Below are 16,512 nucleotides of genomic sequence, written 5' to 3'. Positions count from 1 at the left end.
ACAGAGAGAGAGAGAGAGAAATTTGGACTTTGTGTATTGGTTTTATTATTTCTCAACTGAACCACATCCGGATCAATTTTATTGCTGGTTTTAGTGTTTTATGCGACGTGCGCAAATTTACACTGCAAATATTTTAAAAATGCTCGTTCAAAAGAAATCAATTTTTCTCTCTTTTTTTCAGTATTATCCGCTAACTCAGTCCTTTGCCAGTCGTAGATCGATCCAGGTCTGATTATGGGTTTAACCCAGCATACTGGGTTGGAGTTTATTCACCAAAAATGGAAAATTACTAAAAACTGTTAAGCCAAGTAGCAGCCGGTTAGTCCTTGCAGGGTTTGGGGGCCTGGCGCCAATCAAGGTTCTGTGATAGAATAGAATAGAATAGAATAGAATAGAATAGAATAGAATAGAATTCAACTTTATTGTCACAAGTACAAGCAACGAGATGTATGATGATCAAGGTGAGTTTATTAATACCCATAAGTAGATTTATTTGACAGACCAGAAGCCATCATTAAAGTATGTCAGTATATTAAAAAAAATTCTACATGTTTGTAGAATATTTAAGAAGCTCAAGGCTATGCATATATAAATAATCTTTTTTTAAAAACGGCATAAACATGTGGATAAATATTACAACTGCAACTTATTAAAAATAAAAACTGACTGCAGCAAGGACAAAGCTCTCTCCAGTGGTCAGTAGGGTTTACCCAGGACAGGTTGCTTCAAAAGGCAAAACAGAGACACACAGGGCCAACAACTGGAAATGCACATTTTCACACTCAAATATATTTTTTTGCTATTACTGAGAAGGTGAGGTTTGGCAGCCGATTCTGTGGTAAAACTCTTTATTTAAGAGCCTCCAGCTTGTATATTGTAACAGTTCAGGGTCATTAATCTGCAGAAGCCAACCTTCAAACATTTGCTACATTTTTTCTGCTCATGTTTTCTTTCATTTTTTTATCTTCCTTGAGCCAGTAAGATGTTCTTCACTTCTTAAGCTTTACAGTGAGGAGTTGGTGCCTGTATGAATTGCGTCACCCTGGAGAAACAACCCTGTACACTCATTCACATCTTGAGGTAGTTTGGGGTGGCAAGCATGTACAGTATAAAGCTGGATTACCCTGAGAAAACCCAGGGAGAATATGTAATAACAGAAAAGTTTCACTAGCCATTCAGCCTGCACCTTTTATTATATTTATTATAGATTATCATCAGCATCAGCACCCTTTCCCTAAAGTTGTTGTGTCTTTGGCTTTGTGTCTATTCGAACACCTTATTAACACAGCCAGAATGAATTTACTCAGAATTTTGAGCTAGAGTTGCTTCTGTTTCTACGTCCATCAATGAGCCTTGGTCACCCATGACCCTGTCTGTCTCCTGACCACTACAGGCTAAAAATAACCCACAAGAGATGCAGTTCTGATGCTCTGACCCAGTCGTCTATAGCCATCAGATTTTGCCCCCTGTCAAACTCACTCATATTTTCAATTACTAACAAAACAACTTTCAGGATAAACTTAATATTTATAATGAGGGCAGAAACATTTATAAGGAATGTTATTCCTTATAAATTTTATTTGACCTGATGCTGTTCTTTAATATCCTGTTTCTCTGCTAGTGAAACTTTTGCACAAGTGTCTCATTATGTGATTGTGCAGGGCTTTGTTCTTTTTAATATCTTATAAATTAAAGGCCTTATATTCATTGAAAGTGTGAGAGTTTATTTACATGTAATATTACTGTAATTTTATTTAATTAGTGTATACATTGCTGATTACCGTACTGCTTGGGTGGGATGCTTTTGCTAAAGGAGATGCTCTGCCCCTGTCATGCAATTCCTGGATTAATCAAGATTATGCAAACACAAAAATGACCCTTACTTGAAAAGTGGTAATAAATATTAAACATCAAACCGCTGAGTGTGAGTCAAACAACGTCAAAGGTTTAATCAACAAATATAAGCAGCAAACAAAGGTCATGGTATGAATATTCATTTTTATTTCCAGTTATGAGTCCCTTTTATTCAGCTGCAGACTGTGGATGCAGATGAATATGTGACTCTATAGGACCAACATCCTTCACTCTTTCTGCCCCCCTCCTCCTTCTTCGTCCCCTGTGAGCCGTGTCCCTTTATTCTATTTATAACCCGACTGGTGGAGAAATCCTATATATTTAGCAACGATATCAATAGTCTACAGCACACTCTGACCTGAGGGCATGATAGAGAGAGACTTGGAGAGTAAGAAAGGAAGAGAGGAGGAGAGATTAAGGACAGATAGAAACAAAGGAAGGAGGAGGCAGTGCTGAAGAAGAGGGACAATATAATTTCACTGCGACTGACAGTGATGGGGCATGAATGCGTGTCCCTCTGGTAAGAGGTCAGGGTTTGATTTCATGGAGATAGTTAAGCGCCAACAACAGTCAAGTTTTCATCTAAAAATTTATGTAGTTGTTAAATTTCTGCTTCCAGATCAAATAAACAGCGACAAGACTAGAGGGACATTACCTGATGGACAAAAACATGAATTCTTTATTGGGCTTTTTCAAACCTTTTATCGTCACAACCTTACACTTTGGGGGGGATTTTATGTCATGAAACATCATAAAGTAGTCAATAATTGTGAAATGCAAAGAACATTGCATTTGATTACAAAAATATTTTACAAATAATAGGCTCACATTTGCATTTAGCCCACTTTTATCTGATGGCCCAAAATAATCAAACCCCTTCAGAAGTCACCTATTAAACAGACTTTACCTGTGTGCAATTTAATGCCAGTAGAGCACTGCAGTGTTTTGGCTTCGATCAAAGCATATTTATCTGTTAGTTTTCCTTTGGTCCTAATCCAATTAGGAGTATGTGACATGACTTGAAAGTGTTCACTGGTGCTCTCTGTCTATTCTAACTTAGCCTCAGCCATTTTCAGAGAAGAATTGGAAAAATATTTGTATGTGTGTAGATGTAAAAGTGGGTGCAGACATGCCTGAAAGACTTACAGCCACAGTAGGAGTAAATGACTGACTATAAATTTACATTAACGTTTCAGGGTTTTAGAAAAACAAAATGTTATGTATTACTTTTCTTCCACTTTGCAAATGTAAACTGTCTTTGTTTGTGGTTGTTATGTGACAAAAACACAAATAGATTCAAATGGAACATATACTTTTTGCATGATATTTTAAGCAACATTTGAGAATAAATGTCTTCACAAAACCTAAGCATTTATAAGCTAAAAAGCCATGTTCAAATTACTTATAAAAACATATTTTTTCAAAATGGCATAAAAAACAAATAAAATTGTTCCAGATGCTTATGTCTTCAAAATAATAGAGATCTGACAGCAGAATATTTTAAAGAAAATTATTGATTTTAAGATAGGAAAAACCTTACAGTCAACAACAGGGTGTGTAAAAAATCTGCTTGCGCCAATAAATTCTGAATGTATAGCAAACAGAGCATAATTTTAAAATGTGCAGCAAAGGAGTAGATGTGCCAAACCGTCAGAAAAGTACAAAAGAGCCATGAAGGACGTGCAGTGAAAAAGAGGGGGAAGTACGGAGGGAGATAGGAAGTTGATGAGATTTTAATGTGAAGGTCAACTTGTTATAACTTGGGATCTCTACAGGGATATTAGTCTCTGCTTGGTGCTGGAGGGGCTGAAGAGACGGGGGAGTGGGCGGAGCAGCTGCGGGGGAGGAGGAGGAGAGAGTGAGAGGCTGCCTCAGAGGAGAAAGGAGGGAAAGTGAGACGCAGGGGGAGGTGTGTGGAGGTGTGTGGGGGGTTGCTTCTTCGACAACTCCGGTCCCACAGCAAACAGAGCGGTCAGCATCTTCTCTCCCAGCATGCGTGTGTGTGACAGAGAGCGTTAACACGCTGGAGATTGCCCTTTTTTGTTGTGTTTTGTTCTGTTTTGAGTGTGAGTATGTGTGAAAGTGAGGGAGTGACAGGGAGGCGTGTGGAGAACACGAAGCGGGAGGCATTTCTCCGCAACTTCACACGATAACAGAATGAGACGCGTCACTGACTTTCTCAGTTGGTTTATTTATGAAGTTATTTTTTCCAGCACATGAAAACAAAAGAAGTTAACGCAACAGACAAATACATAAACTAGCCATAATAGGCTGCTGATTATTATGTATTTCTCTTGTCTCTACTGTATTGAAACACTCAGAAAGTGGTTATGAACCCATAAGTTCTATTAAAGAAATAAAACTCATTTGTGGGACTATTTTGGAGACGTTGCAGCCACCTGTTCCGATCAGGCAGGTTTAAATAAACGCACTGCTTGTATTATTATTTTTTCCACGTATTGAACAGTCCCATTGAGCCTCCCTCCTAATTACTCCCAATCGATGCTGTGTGCTGTATGTCATTACACAGCAAAAAGCTTTCCAGTGTACACAGATAAAAACACAAGTTTCTGTACTTTAACAAGCCAACAAACTTGTTTGGATAAGACAACGCAAAAGGTAATGTTTTCTTAATGTCCAGTAAAACAATCAAAGGTTCTAATCAAGGTGCCGCACAAAAATACATCCCTTAAACCTTCTCACAACTTGTCCCATTACACACAACAACTTCATTGTATTTTATTTGATTGACCAACACAATCAAATAAATTGTAAAGTGGAAGAAAAAGGGATTTTAGATTTTCTTTGTAAATAGAAATTGTAAGTTGTCAGATAACACCAAACTTGAACTTTTTGACCTCCATATGGGCGAGAAGCATGGTGGTGGCCGCATCATTGTGTGGGCATGCTTTTTGTCTGCAGGAGCTGACCAGAGTTAACAAGAAGAAGAATAATGGTGCTAAATACAGGAGAGTTCTGGAGAATCTGTCACAAGTCAGAAAAGAATGTGATAATGTTCCTAAACAACAAGAGCTACATTAGTTTAGATCAACACATGGTACAACACATGTTGGAATGGTACAGTCACAGTCCAGATTCATGGAAAACCTTCAAAAATTGTTTTCACATCCAATCAATTGTGCTTGAGTTATTTGGAAAGAAGAATTGCTCAAAATTTCTGTCTCTAGTTGTGTAAAGCTGGCAGAAACATGTAATGTAATCGCATCAAAATGAGGTTCTGCAAAGTGTCAACAGGAGAGAGGTGAATACGTACCAAACCTTTTTGAAAACCGTGCATCATTTTCTTCCCAGTTCTTAACACCACTGGTGTTGGTCGCTCTTAAATCCAAATGAAATCAAATAAAGTTTGTGGTTGTAACATATAAAAATGTGAAAATAAAAAGTTTATGGAGTATTAATGCTTTTGCAAGGACCAGCTTTAATGCAAACATGGTGTTTAATTTAAACTAATGCAACCCAAAGTCCAGCAGTTTGAGGGCAGCATCGTTGCCTACAGTTACTGTCACACTGCGTCCGCTGCATCATTTATGCACCTTCATGAATCAGCTGAGGTCATGACATTAAACTGAGAGGTTGAGGCAGGCTAAAAAGCCCCAGTGAGTCTTTTTATGATTATGTAATCAAATTGGGAAAGAGAAACATGTCTAACCATTTAGATAGCTTTATAGTCTGAGTCAGTTTTAGATATCTAGTCTATCAGTTTAGATCTAGATTTCAAAATTCACAGTTAGGTGCTGTGGAGGGCATCTATGATGGGAATGCATTTGAGCTAAATAGACCCTTAAGGAAATGTAATTTATGAAAAGAAGATAATGAAAAGAAGATTTCTTTTGCATATTATTTTCCGAATAGCTGTACGAATAAATATGTTACTGGTAAATTGCCTGTTCAGAAAACTGAGAACTTTTATCTTCTTTCTACCTCTATAAAAACTATCCGCATGCAAAGAGATTCATTTATCTGTCTGACACTACAATAGTCTTACAGCAGGTTAGGACAGATCTTATAAAAAAAAAGAAGTCTAAAGTGGCAAGCCATAACACTGGCATGGTTAATACACATGCAGTAAGAAGACATGCACATGTCATAGAGAGTGAGGGAATATCGACTTGTCTTGGCATTTTAATGTAAACGTCAGAAGTTTGTTACAAGAGGTGAAATATTTGCTGCTAATTTTCATACTCTGGCTCTCAGCTATAAAACTACTATCTGATAAACAACAGGGGGAATTAGAGGGGACAGTTTTCAAATAGCTGTGAGAGGTAACGGAGCAAAGTCTGGGTTGAAGAAGGAGAATCCCTGGAAATCCTCCTGGTTGATGGCTGCAAGCACATCTGGATCTGATGGAGTGAGAACGGATGGGGCCGCTGTGAAGAATTTGTCGAAGTTCTCGCCTTTTCTCCCGCCCTGATGAGGAAAGGCAGGTAAGCACGAAATCAATCACTCCAGCCTCACAAAAATGCTACGTTTAATCACTTAAAAAAGCCCCAACTCCCTCTAAAGATATATTGAAACAGTCTGCCAACATGTCTCTCCTGCTCACCCACAACCTTCATTTCTTGCTGTCTTAGGATGAAAGCTGGCCACATATCTTCCCCACCTCCTTAACCCCACATGACAGCCATTCTGGTGGATGAAATGAATCTCATTTGGCTAATGGGCCTGGCCTCTAACCCCTGAGCACAGTCAGCTTCCTCCTGCCATGCCTCACCATTGGGAGATGTGGCAGGAGACTAGCATGCGGCGAGCTAATGATGACATGCATTTGCATATGGAGGAGTAAAACGCAGCCCTGGGTTCAGAGGTCCTGTCTGTTATTTCTGAACTTTCTGTGTGTGAGCTGGGGACCGGGAATCCGCTCAGGTGATGAAAGAGTTGATGGAAAGGAGCGACAGAAAGTAGAGTCAGAGAGTGGGGAGATAGAGAGAAGAATGAGGTAAAAAGGAGAAGGAAACTAAGGAAGAAGTGGCGACAAAATAAACACACAGAAGCAAATAAAAATTTCAACTGACAGTTCTGGGTTTGAACGGTGGCGGTATCTCCAGTCGTTCCAGACGGTCCCAGTCTATCCAACGGAAGAACGGATGCTCCTTGATCTCCCTTTCGGCATCCTCTCCTCCACCCAGACGCTTGGCAGGGTGCTTCGTCAGGAGCTGAAGAAAGACAAAAGTTTCAGAACATTGCAAACTTTCCTGAAATTAAACTTGTAACTAAACATATTGTGTTTTCAGCAGTAAGTTCTATTCAGTTTAGTTAAATGTAAATCTTTTTTTTTCGTTCTGTGGTTGGATAAGAGGGAATCTCTCAACTGAGGATGCAGAGGACAATCCCCAGCAGCCGACAATCACTCCAAAATGGATGGAGAAATAAAAGTAGATCCTAGTGTTAACAAATTCAGTAGAACATCCAGGACCAAGAGGAAGATGTGAAACTGCTTCATCAGGGAAAGGATCTGTTTTATTGGAGAGGTTTTCACTGTGCTGATCCAACTCATCTAGAAAATAAATTCTGTTGGGATCTGATTAAATCAGATCCCATCAGGAAACCGAAGTGAGTTGAGGGAAGGAACTTCAGGACAAGTTGGAGTAGAAGATCGCTGAACTTAAGAGGAAAGACGTTGAGCTGGAGCAACTCTCAAACACAAAAGATCATAACCGTTTTCTGCAGAAGTATCCGTTGCCGTCAGCACTCAGTGAGTCTACACACTCATCCAGCTCATCTGTCCTCAGAGGTATTTTGAGGATGTGTTAGCAGCTGTGTCAGTGCTCAGAGAAAAACTACAGGACATCCCGAGAGACACATGTACACAGATCTCAATGACAGTCACTGACGGCAATGTTTTACTGCCAGATCCAGAACCAAGAAGTGAAGCTGGATTATTAAAATATTCAGGAGAAATAACTCCTGGGCCAAACATAGCAAACAGAAACCTGTACTGCAATAAAGCAACTTTAATAGATCAAAAACAGTCTTACTCTGATAATGCAGATAATTTTACTCATTGGCAAGTTGTCACGTAGTTTGGGACCTTGAAACACTTCTTACCCCACATTAAGACAACCCATAAAATTAAACTAATGCAAATGAACACATCAGGGAAAGGATGTGTTCGTGTAACAATCTTTAAGGTAATCGTCATTTTCTTTTCAGTTCCCAATTATGCTGTACTTTTTGTTGGTCTATTACAACATAAATCCCAGTCAAGCATATTGAAGATTATATTTGCAATGCAACAAAATGTGAAAAAATTAAAGTAGAATAAATACTGCTGCGTAGTTCTGCCAGGCCCTTTTTAATTAGAGTGATTTGTATTCAGAGCTAGTTGAGTTCTGTTAATTTCAGTCCAGGCCCGCCGTTTATCCTTCTCATATTATTATTCCTCAGAGAAGATAAAACTTCTGACGACTGCATAAAATTTTGCAGAGTGTAGCCTGCCTGCCTCTAATAAATATAAAAAACTAACTTTCAAATAATGTGTAGGATTAATAAAACTGTCCTAATGCTCATTTATCAAATTTTCTAATATAAATTTTGCTCTCAATGTCTGGAGGCTGTAAGTACAACAGGAGGGAAAATGAACTCACTCCTTTGCAGATAGCCACAGCTTCCCGAGAGAGATTTTTGGGGTAGGAGACACTCTGCTCCATTATGGACTGAAACAGCTCCTCTTCGTCGATGCCATCAAACGGCGGCTTGAAGGAAAAAGGGTAAAAAAAAAAAAGAAAAGAAAGAATTTCACCAGAGATCAGTGCCGGTTCCTGCGTTTGAAGTGATTACAAAGCACTGCAGGCTTTTATATTATTGCAGTGTAGTTAGACTTATTCTGAGAGTTACCTGTCCTGCAAGCATTTCATACATTAGTACTCCATAAGACCACCAGTCTACTGCTTTATTATACGGCTGATATGCCACAATCTGAAAGGAACAGGAGTGGAGATCAATTAGAAGAGAAGCCGTGTGGAGATAAGAAAACAAAGAAGTAAACATGAAGTGAAGGCAAACAAAATTATCGCAGTAGGAATAGCCAGAGGAGGAGAGCTGTCAGACACTGAAAAGAAAAAAAGCAGCGCAGGAAAATAAAAAGCAGCAAAGAGAGGAAGTGTATGAATGGGACAAGACGTTGAATTTTTGTGTTTGCCTGATTATGCATTTTCCCCCGTGAGTGTGAGTGTGTGAGCATCCCTCTTTCCTGTGGAAGAGGGGCACAAGTGAACAATTCCCAGCCCCCCGGGGAATTATATTGTATCCATTCCAAAATGGCAGATGCAAGAGAATCAATAGGTGTTTACATAAGAGAGTCAATGCGTAGTGGTTCCACAGCGAGGTTTACCATATCAAAGACAAGCTGAACAGTCGGGTCCTCCCTCTGTCTCTTCTCTATCTCTCAACAACAAGTCCAAACAGGTGTGCACACACACACACACACACCTCTTTTAACATTTTATTTTGAATATAAAAATAGAGTGTTGTGCAAAATTTGCTATACGTTTTCATTATTTCCAAATGTTTTGGTCTTCACTGGAGTTCTTGTTGGACTCTTGTGCAGGTGGTTTAGTAATCTCTTTAAAATTAAGACTCACAGTTTCAAAACAGTACAGTATTTAGCAGTTTTATATGTGTAGTACCACATGTAATTATATTTTTGTTTGCTATTTGTAACCCTTGTTCAGAGTACATCACAAATACAAAATTATAAGAATAAAGCAAATAGTTTTCAACTGTATCACAAGTATATTGTTGACAAAAAACTGACAAGCTTTCTAGAATTTTATGAAAGTCATGAATTTTTTCCTCCATCTAAACTAGTGATTACACTGGACTCCCCCGTCAAATCCAGCTGCAAAATGGGTTTACACCAACTTTCACAATTTAGAAACATTACCGTCAGGTCACATTTACTTGAAAAAATATTAACCTGCATATTTTTTTATGCTTAAATGTGTGCAATGCACATGCTGCGCTGCTTGTTTTCTATTTGGACTAATGTAAAAAACTTAAAAATATCAACATGGTAAGAAAGAGTGTGGCAGCAGCTTTAATCTGCAAGTAGTAATAGTAGTAATAGTAATTTCCAGTTATTTCCAGTTCCAGTTATGTTTTATTTTATACATTTATTTATTTTTTACTACATAAAGTTTCTCTGATAAGTTGTCCCCGAGTTAGGGTGACACGTCCTCTCGCTGGCAAATGCTTTGCCCTCCATTTAAGAAGAAATCTCCTCCCTTGTTGCTCGTCGTCACTTCTACCCGGGCCATTTGTTGGCTGACTGTTAAAAAAATGCAGCCACTCACTTTACAACCTGTCTCTGTAAGACTATGAAAGGATGTTAAATCTATACAGTGACGTTAACCTTTTTAAGGTGAGGCAATTCCAAGATGTTTTGGAAACTGCTGAAAACACAGGTTTCTCAACCCTAAAGAATCAGATGAAATGGATAAAAGTCCTATCTTTTTTCATAAGCCTAGAAAAACACTGATTAAAATTATTTTTTAAAAATCCTCTGTCTTGAAAGTGGATTTTCTTTCTACTGTATATCACTACAAGAGATCAAGAAAGTGACTTCTTGTAGTTTATGCTCTTTCACTGGGTTGTCCGGATCTAATCCCACATTTTGGATAGTACTGTAGTCCCACATGCTATCTTGCAAAATTGCATTACAGATTGTGCATATTATTTTATTAATTTAATAAATGAAGATTTACCCTAGTAACCCTAGTAATCTCTGAATAGTGAATGGGAGACTATTGACTGCAGGACCTGTTTGACTTAAGATGCTGATGGAATATGTGGGTTAAACTATTTTGCAACACTCAAACTCAAGCAACCAAGATTTCATTTGAATATAAATAGAAACATTTTAAAGACAGAAACAAACTGTTAGCCATAGGGTCATTTTAAGTGTGGAAAAATCACGGGCAAAAATCACAGCAAAATAATCTACCAACTCTTAAATGACGATTTTAGAGTTACAACCACGAGTATTGAGGTGAAGCTAGAACAACACGGCTTTTGTTCTGTTCAACAGTGTTAGTGCACAGGCCCGCTGCTAATTGAATAATGTGAGGTTAATTATTTAAAAATGCTGACAAGGTCAGAGAGGACAGATCAGACAAGAGAAGCTGCTGTGGGTGTCTAACAGTGAAGTAAAGCAGGTCATGCATGCACAAAGGGGTGAAATAGTGAATCTGACACCATAGTGAGAATAGGGAGTCAGAGAACCTCAGGGGCGATGTAGTCGGGAGTACCACAGAATGTGCGAGTGGTGTCGCCCCCGAACATGCCCTCCCTGCACATCCCGAAGTCAGCGATCTTTATGTGGCCCTCGCTGTCAAGCAGCACATTATCCAGCTTTAGATCTCTGAGACAAGAGGGAGATAAGTTACACAGCCATAAATCATCCTGATGGATAGCGTCTTCATCGGTCATTGGCCACAAAAAGGCGTGATAAATCTGCATCAGATCCGTGTTCTGCTGTGACAGCCGGGCCACATCTTTACCTGTAGATGATGCCTTTGCTGTGGAGGAAGAAGAGGCCAACTGCGATCTCTGCTGCATAAAACCTAGAGTGAGAGAGGAGATGGTAAGAATAAAGCTCTCTGGCTACTTTTTCAGAAAACTGACCGAGGTTTTTTGGGTAACATATGGGAGGTTGAGAGGGTGATGAAAGTGGAGAGTAACCAAACATGCATGAAAGAAATCTAATTGAAAAAAAAGAAAAGGAAATAGAGAACAGGGTAAGAATTATCTTTAGGTGATTGACCAAAGATTATAGATTGGATGAATAGCCAGAGGGAGGGAAACTGATGAGAAGAATAGATTAGAGTGAGGAGAAAGTTAGAGGAAATGGGAGAGGGCTGCTACTTGAGTTGATAGCCTTTTGTATGAGTCACCAGGTATAATGAACAAAGCTAAGAGATGACTGAGGAGGTAAGTGAATACAGAGATAAAAGACAGAAAGGTAATGAGACTTGTGTAGATGAAGGCGGAGATCAAAGCTAGACTTTATCGGACTACATACGCTGCATGGGGCTCTTTGAACTTCCCGACTTGCTGAATGTGAAACATCAGATCTCCACCGTTGACATATTCCATAACATAATATAGACGATCCTACAGAAACAAACACACACAATGCGAATACAGAGCCTTGCAAGCCCATTCATACACTTAGAATTTTTTCTACATTGTCACCTTATTAACATAGACTTTTGAAGACAAAGTATTTCTTCGAGATAATATGTGGTAGACCAACAACAAGTAGTGGATAAATGTGGTATGAAGGAAAAAGTTGGTTTTCAAACATTTTTATTTATAAAATTATTAAATGTATGATGAGCGTTCCTATTAATAAGCCACCTTCACTCTGACTCCCATATATTAAATCCAGTGTAACCAGCAGCCATATGAAATCATTTTATAAACAGAGTTCATATCTGTGTGTTTGTCCTAGGTTTAAGGAAACAAGTAGCATCAATAAGAGCAAATAACTGAATTACCTAATTCACATAAATACCCAATAAAACATAATGAAGCTCGTCATTGCAATATAACAAAATGTGGAACATTGGTAGGCATAGTTTTGCAAAGTGTTGTATTCTCTAAAATAAAAGGCACTCAGCTAAAACCAATGCTTTAAGAACAATGACTTCACTAAAGAGAACAACATAATTTTGTCATTTATTAAAAGCAAAAGCAGCCAGCCTGCAATGGAACAACTCCTTAGAGCCCAAATATCAAGCCTATTTATGGACAATTTAATAAAGCTAATATGTTTCATACACACACACCTCGGTCTGGAAGGCGCAATAGAGCGATGTAAGGAAGTGGGGACGCGAGGGGAGCGCCAGAACCCTCCTCTCCACCAGAGCACTCTCCGTGTCCTCGTCCTGGAAGAGGACGTCCTTTTTAAGGACTTTCACTGCAAACAGATGATCGCTGCCTCGCTCTTCTGCCAGCAGCACCTGAACAGGACCAATGAATGAAGAGAAACCATGTCAGATGAAGCAACATATCTCCCAAGAAAAGCACAAAAGCTGTAGTGTGACAATTTAAATTGTAAAAAGGTTCATACATTTTACCTTAAACGTTTTCTGATTTAATAATCATGACACACTCAAAACATCAGGGGCCTCTACCACTGGTTTTTTGTTGTTTTTTATTTTATTTGTCATTATCTTAAGATAAAAGGTGATTCTCAGTCAATCATTCGCCGCCATAATTAGAACTAAACGTGTATTGTAGCACTTCGCTGCTAGCTATGACACATTTTTAGGTCATTGTGTGATGAATGACAAGGTGCTCTAGTTGGGAGAAAACTAGTTCTGTCAGTGTGCTTTTGAGGCAAAATTATGGCATGAAGGAGTAAAATAATCATCTAAAAATGAAAATCTATAAAATTAAATGATCTTCAGGATCAGTTACAATAGAGGCATTCCACTTTATGCACTTTATTTCTGCGTGCCACAGTTTTACTGCAAAAAGATGTTAATATTTGTATTTTTGCTTTGATTTTTTGATTGTTTAAAAATGCACTGCATGTTTTATTTTGCTTGGAAGATATATAGATTTTTTTTAGCTAGTCCTGTAATTTTCCTTATCAGATTTCTTCTTGCTCCCCATATTGAGGCACAATATGGTTTGTGTTTCTGAACCTTTTCAGGGTTTAGGCTGCCAGGTTTCTTCACTACGTGGAAGATCCTCTGATACTTCCACAGTGTCTTGCATTGAGTTTTGAGCTTTGAGTTTATTTCTTTTTCTATTTTTGCTTGTATTTACTTTTTGCTACTCATCTGCCTGTGGTATCCCTTGCATCTTCTCGGATTCTTCCATCTCACTTGTGGCACAGAAGGGGAAATTTACAAAACTATTTTGAGGCTGTGTGTGGAAACCTGTGTATCATTGTATTTCTAATTATGAAACTAAATGTAGAAACACCTCTGCTCCTAATGTAGCTTTGAGCTAACAGCAACCCTAGCTGATGATACAACATCCTCACATTTAACTGACGTATTATCCATGCATTTACCAGTATTGATGAAAGCGCAAATAGCTATTTGCTTTTTGAAACTAGTGCAGAAAATAAGCCTAACCTGGAGCAAAACAGGAGCCTTTGCCACAGCCCCATGCATTTCTCCCCTAGAGACTATGAGTAGTACTATGCTGCTTCTGAATGTGGCTTTTTCCATTGCCACCATTAGTCAAGGACAGGTCAGGCTTCATGAATACTCCTAAAACTAAAACATGGCTCCTTATTCCAGCTGCCTGGGACTGTGAAAATTAAAATAATTGAGTCCCATAAAATGGAGGAAGATAGTATTTTCATAAAGCAGTTCCCCTGCTTCATAATGTGATTAAAAAAATGGAAGCTAATAGAAACTGTCGAGGTCAATTTGAGGTCTGAAAGATAAAAAAAACACTTTTCCAAAGGCTTTCAGGGAGATTAGCAGAAAATGCAGCAGAGGCTGACTGTTCTAGCGCAACCAACTTTTAGAGAAAAGTCAACAGAAACAAACCCTTTCTGAGTCATTAATAGCTGCTTTCACAACAAATATTTGCATATTATCTCAGTAATCTCCAGCTGCACAGTAGTTTATTTAGTTTTCATACAATAAACAAACAAAAAATAATGCGCAATTGAGAAGTAAAAGTGAATGTTTATTACATAAAATCTCAAAAATGTATTCAATACACTGAAGTTTGAGGTTGTAATTTGACAAAATATTAAAAAGTTTTAGGGGTATGACAATGGTTGAGATTCTCTGCTTAAATTTTGAGATAAAATGCCTCTCAAACCTCAACTTGCTGAAAATGCATTAAAAATGTGTAAAGAACAAGTACATCACTTTGTGGAGACAGAAGTATGCTCAGCTTGGCATAATGAAGGGTTTAATCAAAGAGAAGCCGTGCCTGAAGACTTCCAGAAACATTAATGTCATAAATGAAAAAAGCAAAGCAGCTCTTTGGTTATTATCCGACATTAAAAATACATTGAGAGGAGATTTGAAATTGGCTGCTTGTGGGCAGCTCTGACTGCTAATGATGCTATAATTTTCCACATCGAGAGAACCACATGATACTGGTTTTAGTGAAGCGATACGGTCAGGAGCAGTGCAATATGCTGACAACAACCCTGTTTAAAATTGTGCTGCCACTCTGCAATGCTGCACTGTAAGGGGTTTCTGGCTGCTGGAGATAAAGCATCTCATTTCAAATTGAATGGTAGAGAAAATTAAACTTTTTCATATTTTATAAATCAATGCAACAGCAAAAATAGCTTCTTGCAGAAGATTATGTGTGTGAAGTCGCTGTGAGAAACACTACAGTCCCTCTCTGATTGTGTCTACTGCTTTGTCTCGTGATTTTACATAAATTCACAAAAAAACTGGACTCCTCATCCTTCATACTTATACGAATCCCTGCAACACATACTTTTTTCTCATTTCCGGTGTAATCCAATTTTCTTTTGGTCATTTTGCTACTTCCTGCAGCTCAGTAATCCTCCTCTGTTTCTTTCCATCTCTGTCAGTTTCATTCTCACTTTTCCTCACTCAGCAGCCCCGGGGCCTGTCTCTCCTCTTCCTTTTTTTTCCCCACACATCTTATGTAAGTTGAGTCTATTTCTCCTGTCCTCTGAGGACTCTCTGATAGTTATGAAATAACGCTGGGGGATTTTAGAGGAGGGGAAAGGACTCAAAACAAAAATTTCTTCATTATTCTTCATCTACAGGGGAATTAAAGAGAGAGTAGAAAGCAGAGTATTCCTTGAAATGAATAGCTCCATGAGCGCTGCCTATGTGGCATATACCATCTGGAAGAAAAACTCACGGTCAAGTGAATCATTTAGCAGAAGAAGAGATGATCAGGGCCTAAGTATAAATGAAAAATGTGTTTTGAAACTGGTTCAAGTTTGTTGTTCCCAGGAGTTTTAAATGAAATGCCAGTTGAAGGTCATGACAATAGCAGGAATTCTAAAGCCAGGAATAAATGCTTTTGTTTTCATCGCGAGTGCCCTCTTTGATATCACCTGCAACCGTTGGATTAGAGGCGCCGATTGTGTGCAGAGAGGATGACATTTTGACTCTGAATCTACCACAGTTACCTTGCCAAAGCTGCCTTTGCCCAGCACCATGAGGAAATTGAAGTCATGCATTCCCACTCTGACTTTGCCAGGACCCGAAGAGTGGATGGGCGGGCAGGACGGGACAGGGGTCGGAGACAAGACCACGGGAAAAGGCTCTGGCACAGGGGCGGCCAACACCTGAGGTAGAGATGCTGTTGTAGCATCAGGCAGGGGTTCCTGGAGGGTCATAAGCAGAGAGATGAATTGGTGGATGTAGTCATAAAAAAAAAACACCCTAGCCACTTTCAGTCAAACAATTCTGCACCCTACTGGATGCAAAAAGTAACAAGGAAGTGGATTTAATTTAATCTATTGGGATTCAATGTTACAAATTGGCAAACAACTGAAAAGAAAATGGAAAATTTACAAAAACAAACCAAAAAATTGTGGAGAGCAAATGCTTCCAGTCTCCTTTTGCCTGATACCCTCAAATACAATCCTGCACAACCAGTGGCTACAGAAGTCACCAAATTAAGTAAACCAAGTCAGTCTGTAGATGTGAAAGGTTGTGCAAGAAA

The 16,512-nt window shown here is 38.7% G+C and overlaps 1 protein-coding gene across 2 annotated transcripts in view; it reads right to left on the bottom strand.

Moving 5' to 3' along the window:
* Positions 1 to 1,980: 1,980 nt before the first annotated feature.
* The window catches only part of LOC102229029 (protein kinase C gamma type-like), a 33,862-nt gene continuing 19,330 nt past the window's right edge, over positions 1,981 to 16,512 (bottom strand). For both annotated transcript variants that reach the window (XM_005814455.2, XM_023330754.1), the window contains 9 exons: positions 15,974 to 16,171; positions 12,663 to 12,836; positions 11,894 to 11,985; positions 11,373 to 11,435; positions 11,095 to 11,233; positions 8,710 to 8,790; positions 8,460 to 8,567; positions 6,888 to 7,028; positions 1,981 to 6,282 (listed from right to left, as the gene is read on the bottom strand). In XM_005814455.2, the coding sequence (XP_005814512.1) occupies positions 6,121 to 6,282; positions 6,888 to 7,028; positions 8,460 to 8,567; positions 8,710 to 8,790; positions 11,095 to 11,233; positions 11,373 to 11,435; positions 11,894 to 11,985; positions 12,663 to 12,836; positions 15,974 to 16,171 (1,158 nt within the window). In that variant the 3' untranslated portion in view covers positions 1,981 to 6,120. The remainder of the gene's footprint in view (positions 6,283 to 6,887; positions 7,029 to 8,459; positions 8,568 to 8,709; positions 8,791 to 11,094; positions 11,234 to 11,372; positions 11,436 to 11,893; positions 11,986 to 12,662; positions 12,837 to 15,973; positions 16,172 to 16,512) is intronic.

The sequence above is a fragment of the Xiphophorus maculatus genome, chromosome 3 (genome assembly GCF_002775205.1).
Source record: "Xiphophorus maculatus strain JP 163 A chromosome 3, X_maculatus-5.0-male, whole genome shotgun sequence".
Lineage (NCBI taxonomy): Eukaryota > Metazoa > Chordata > Actinopteri > Cyprinodontiformes > Poeciliidae > Xiphophorus > Xiphophorus maculatus.
This window is presented reverse-complemented; position numbering and strand designations above follow the sequence as displayed.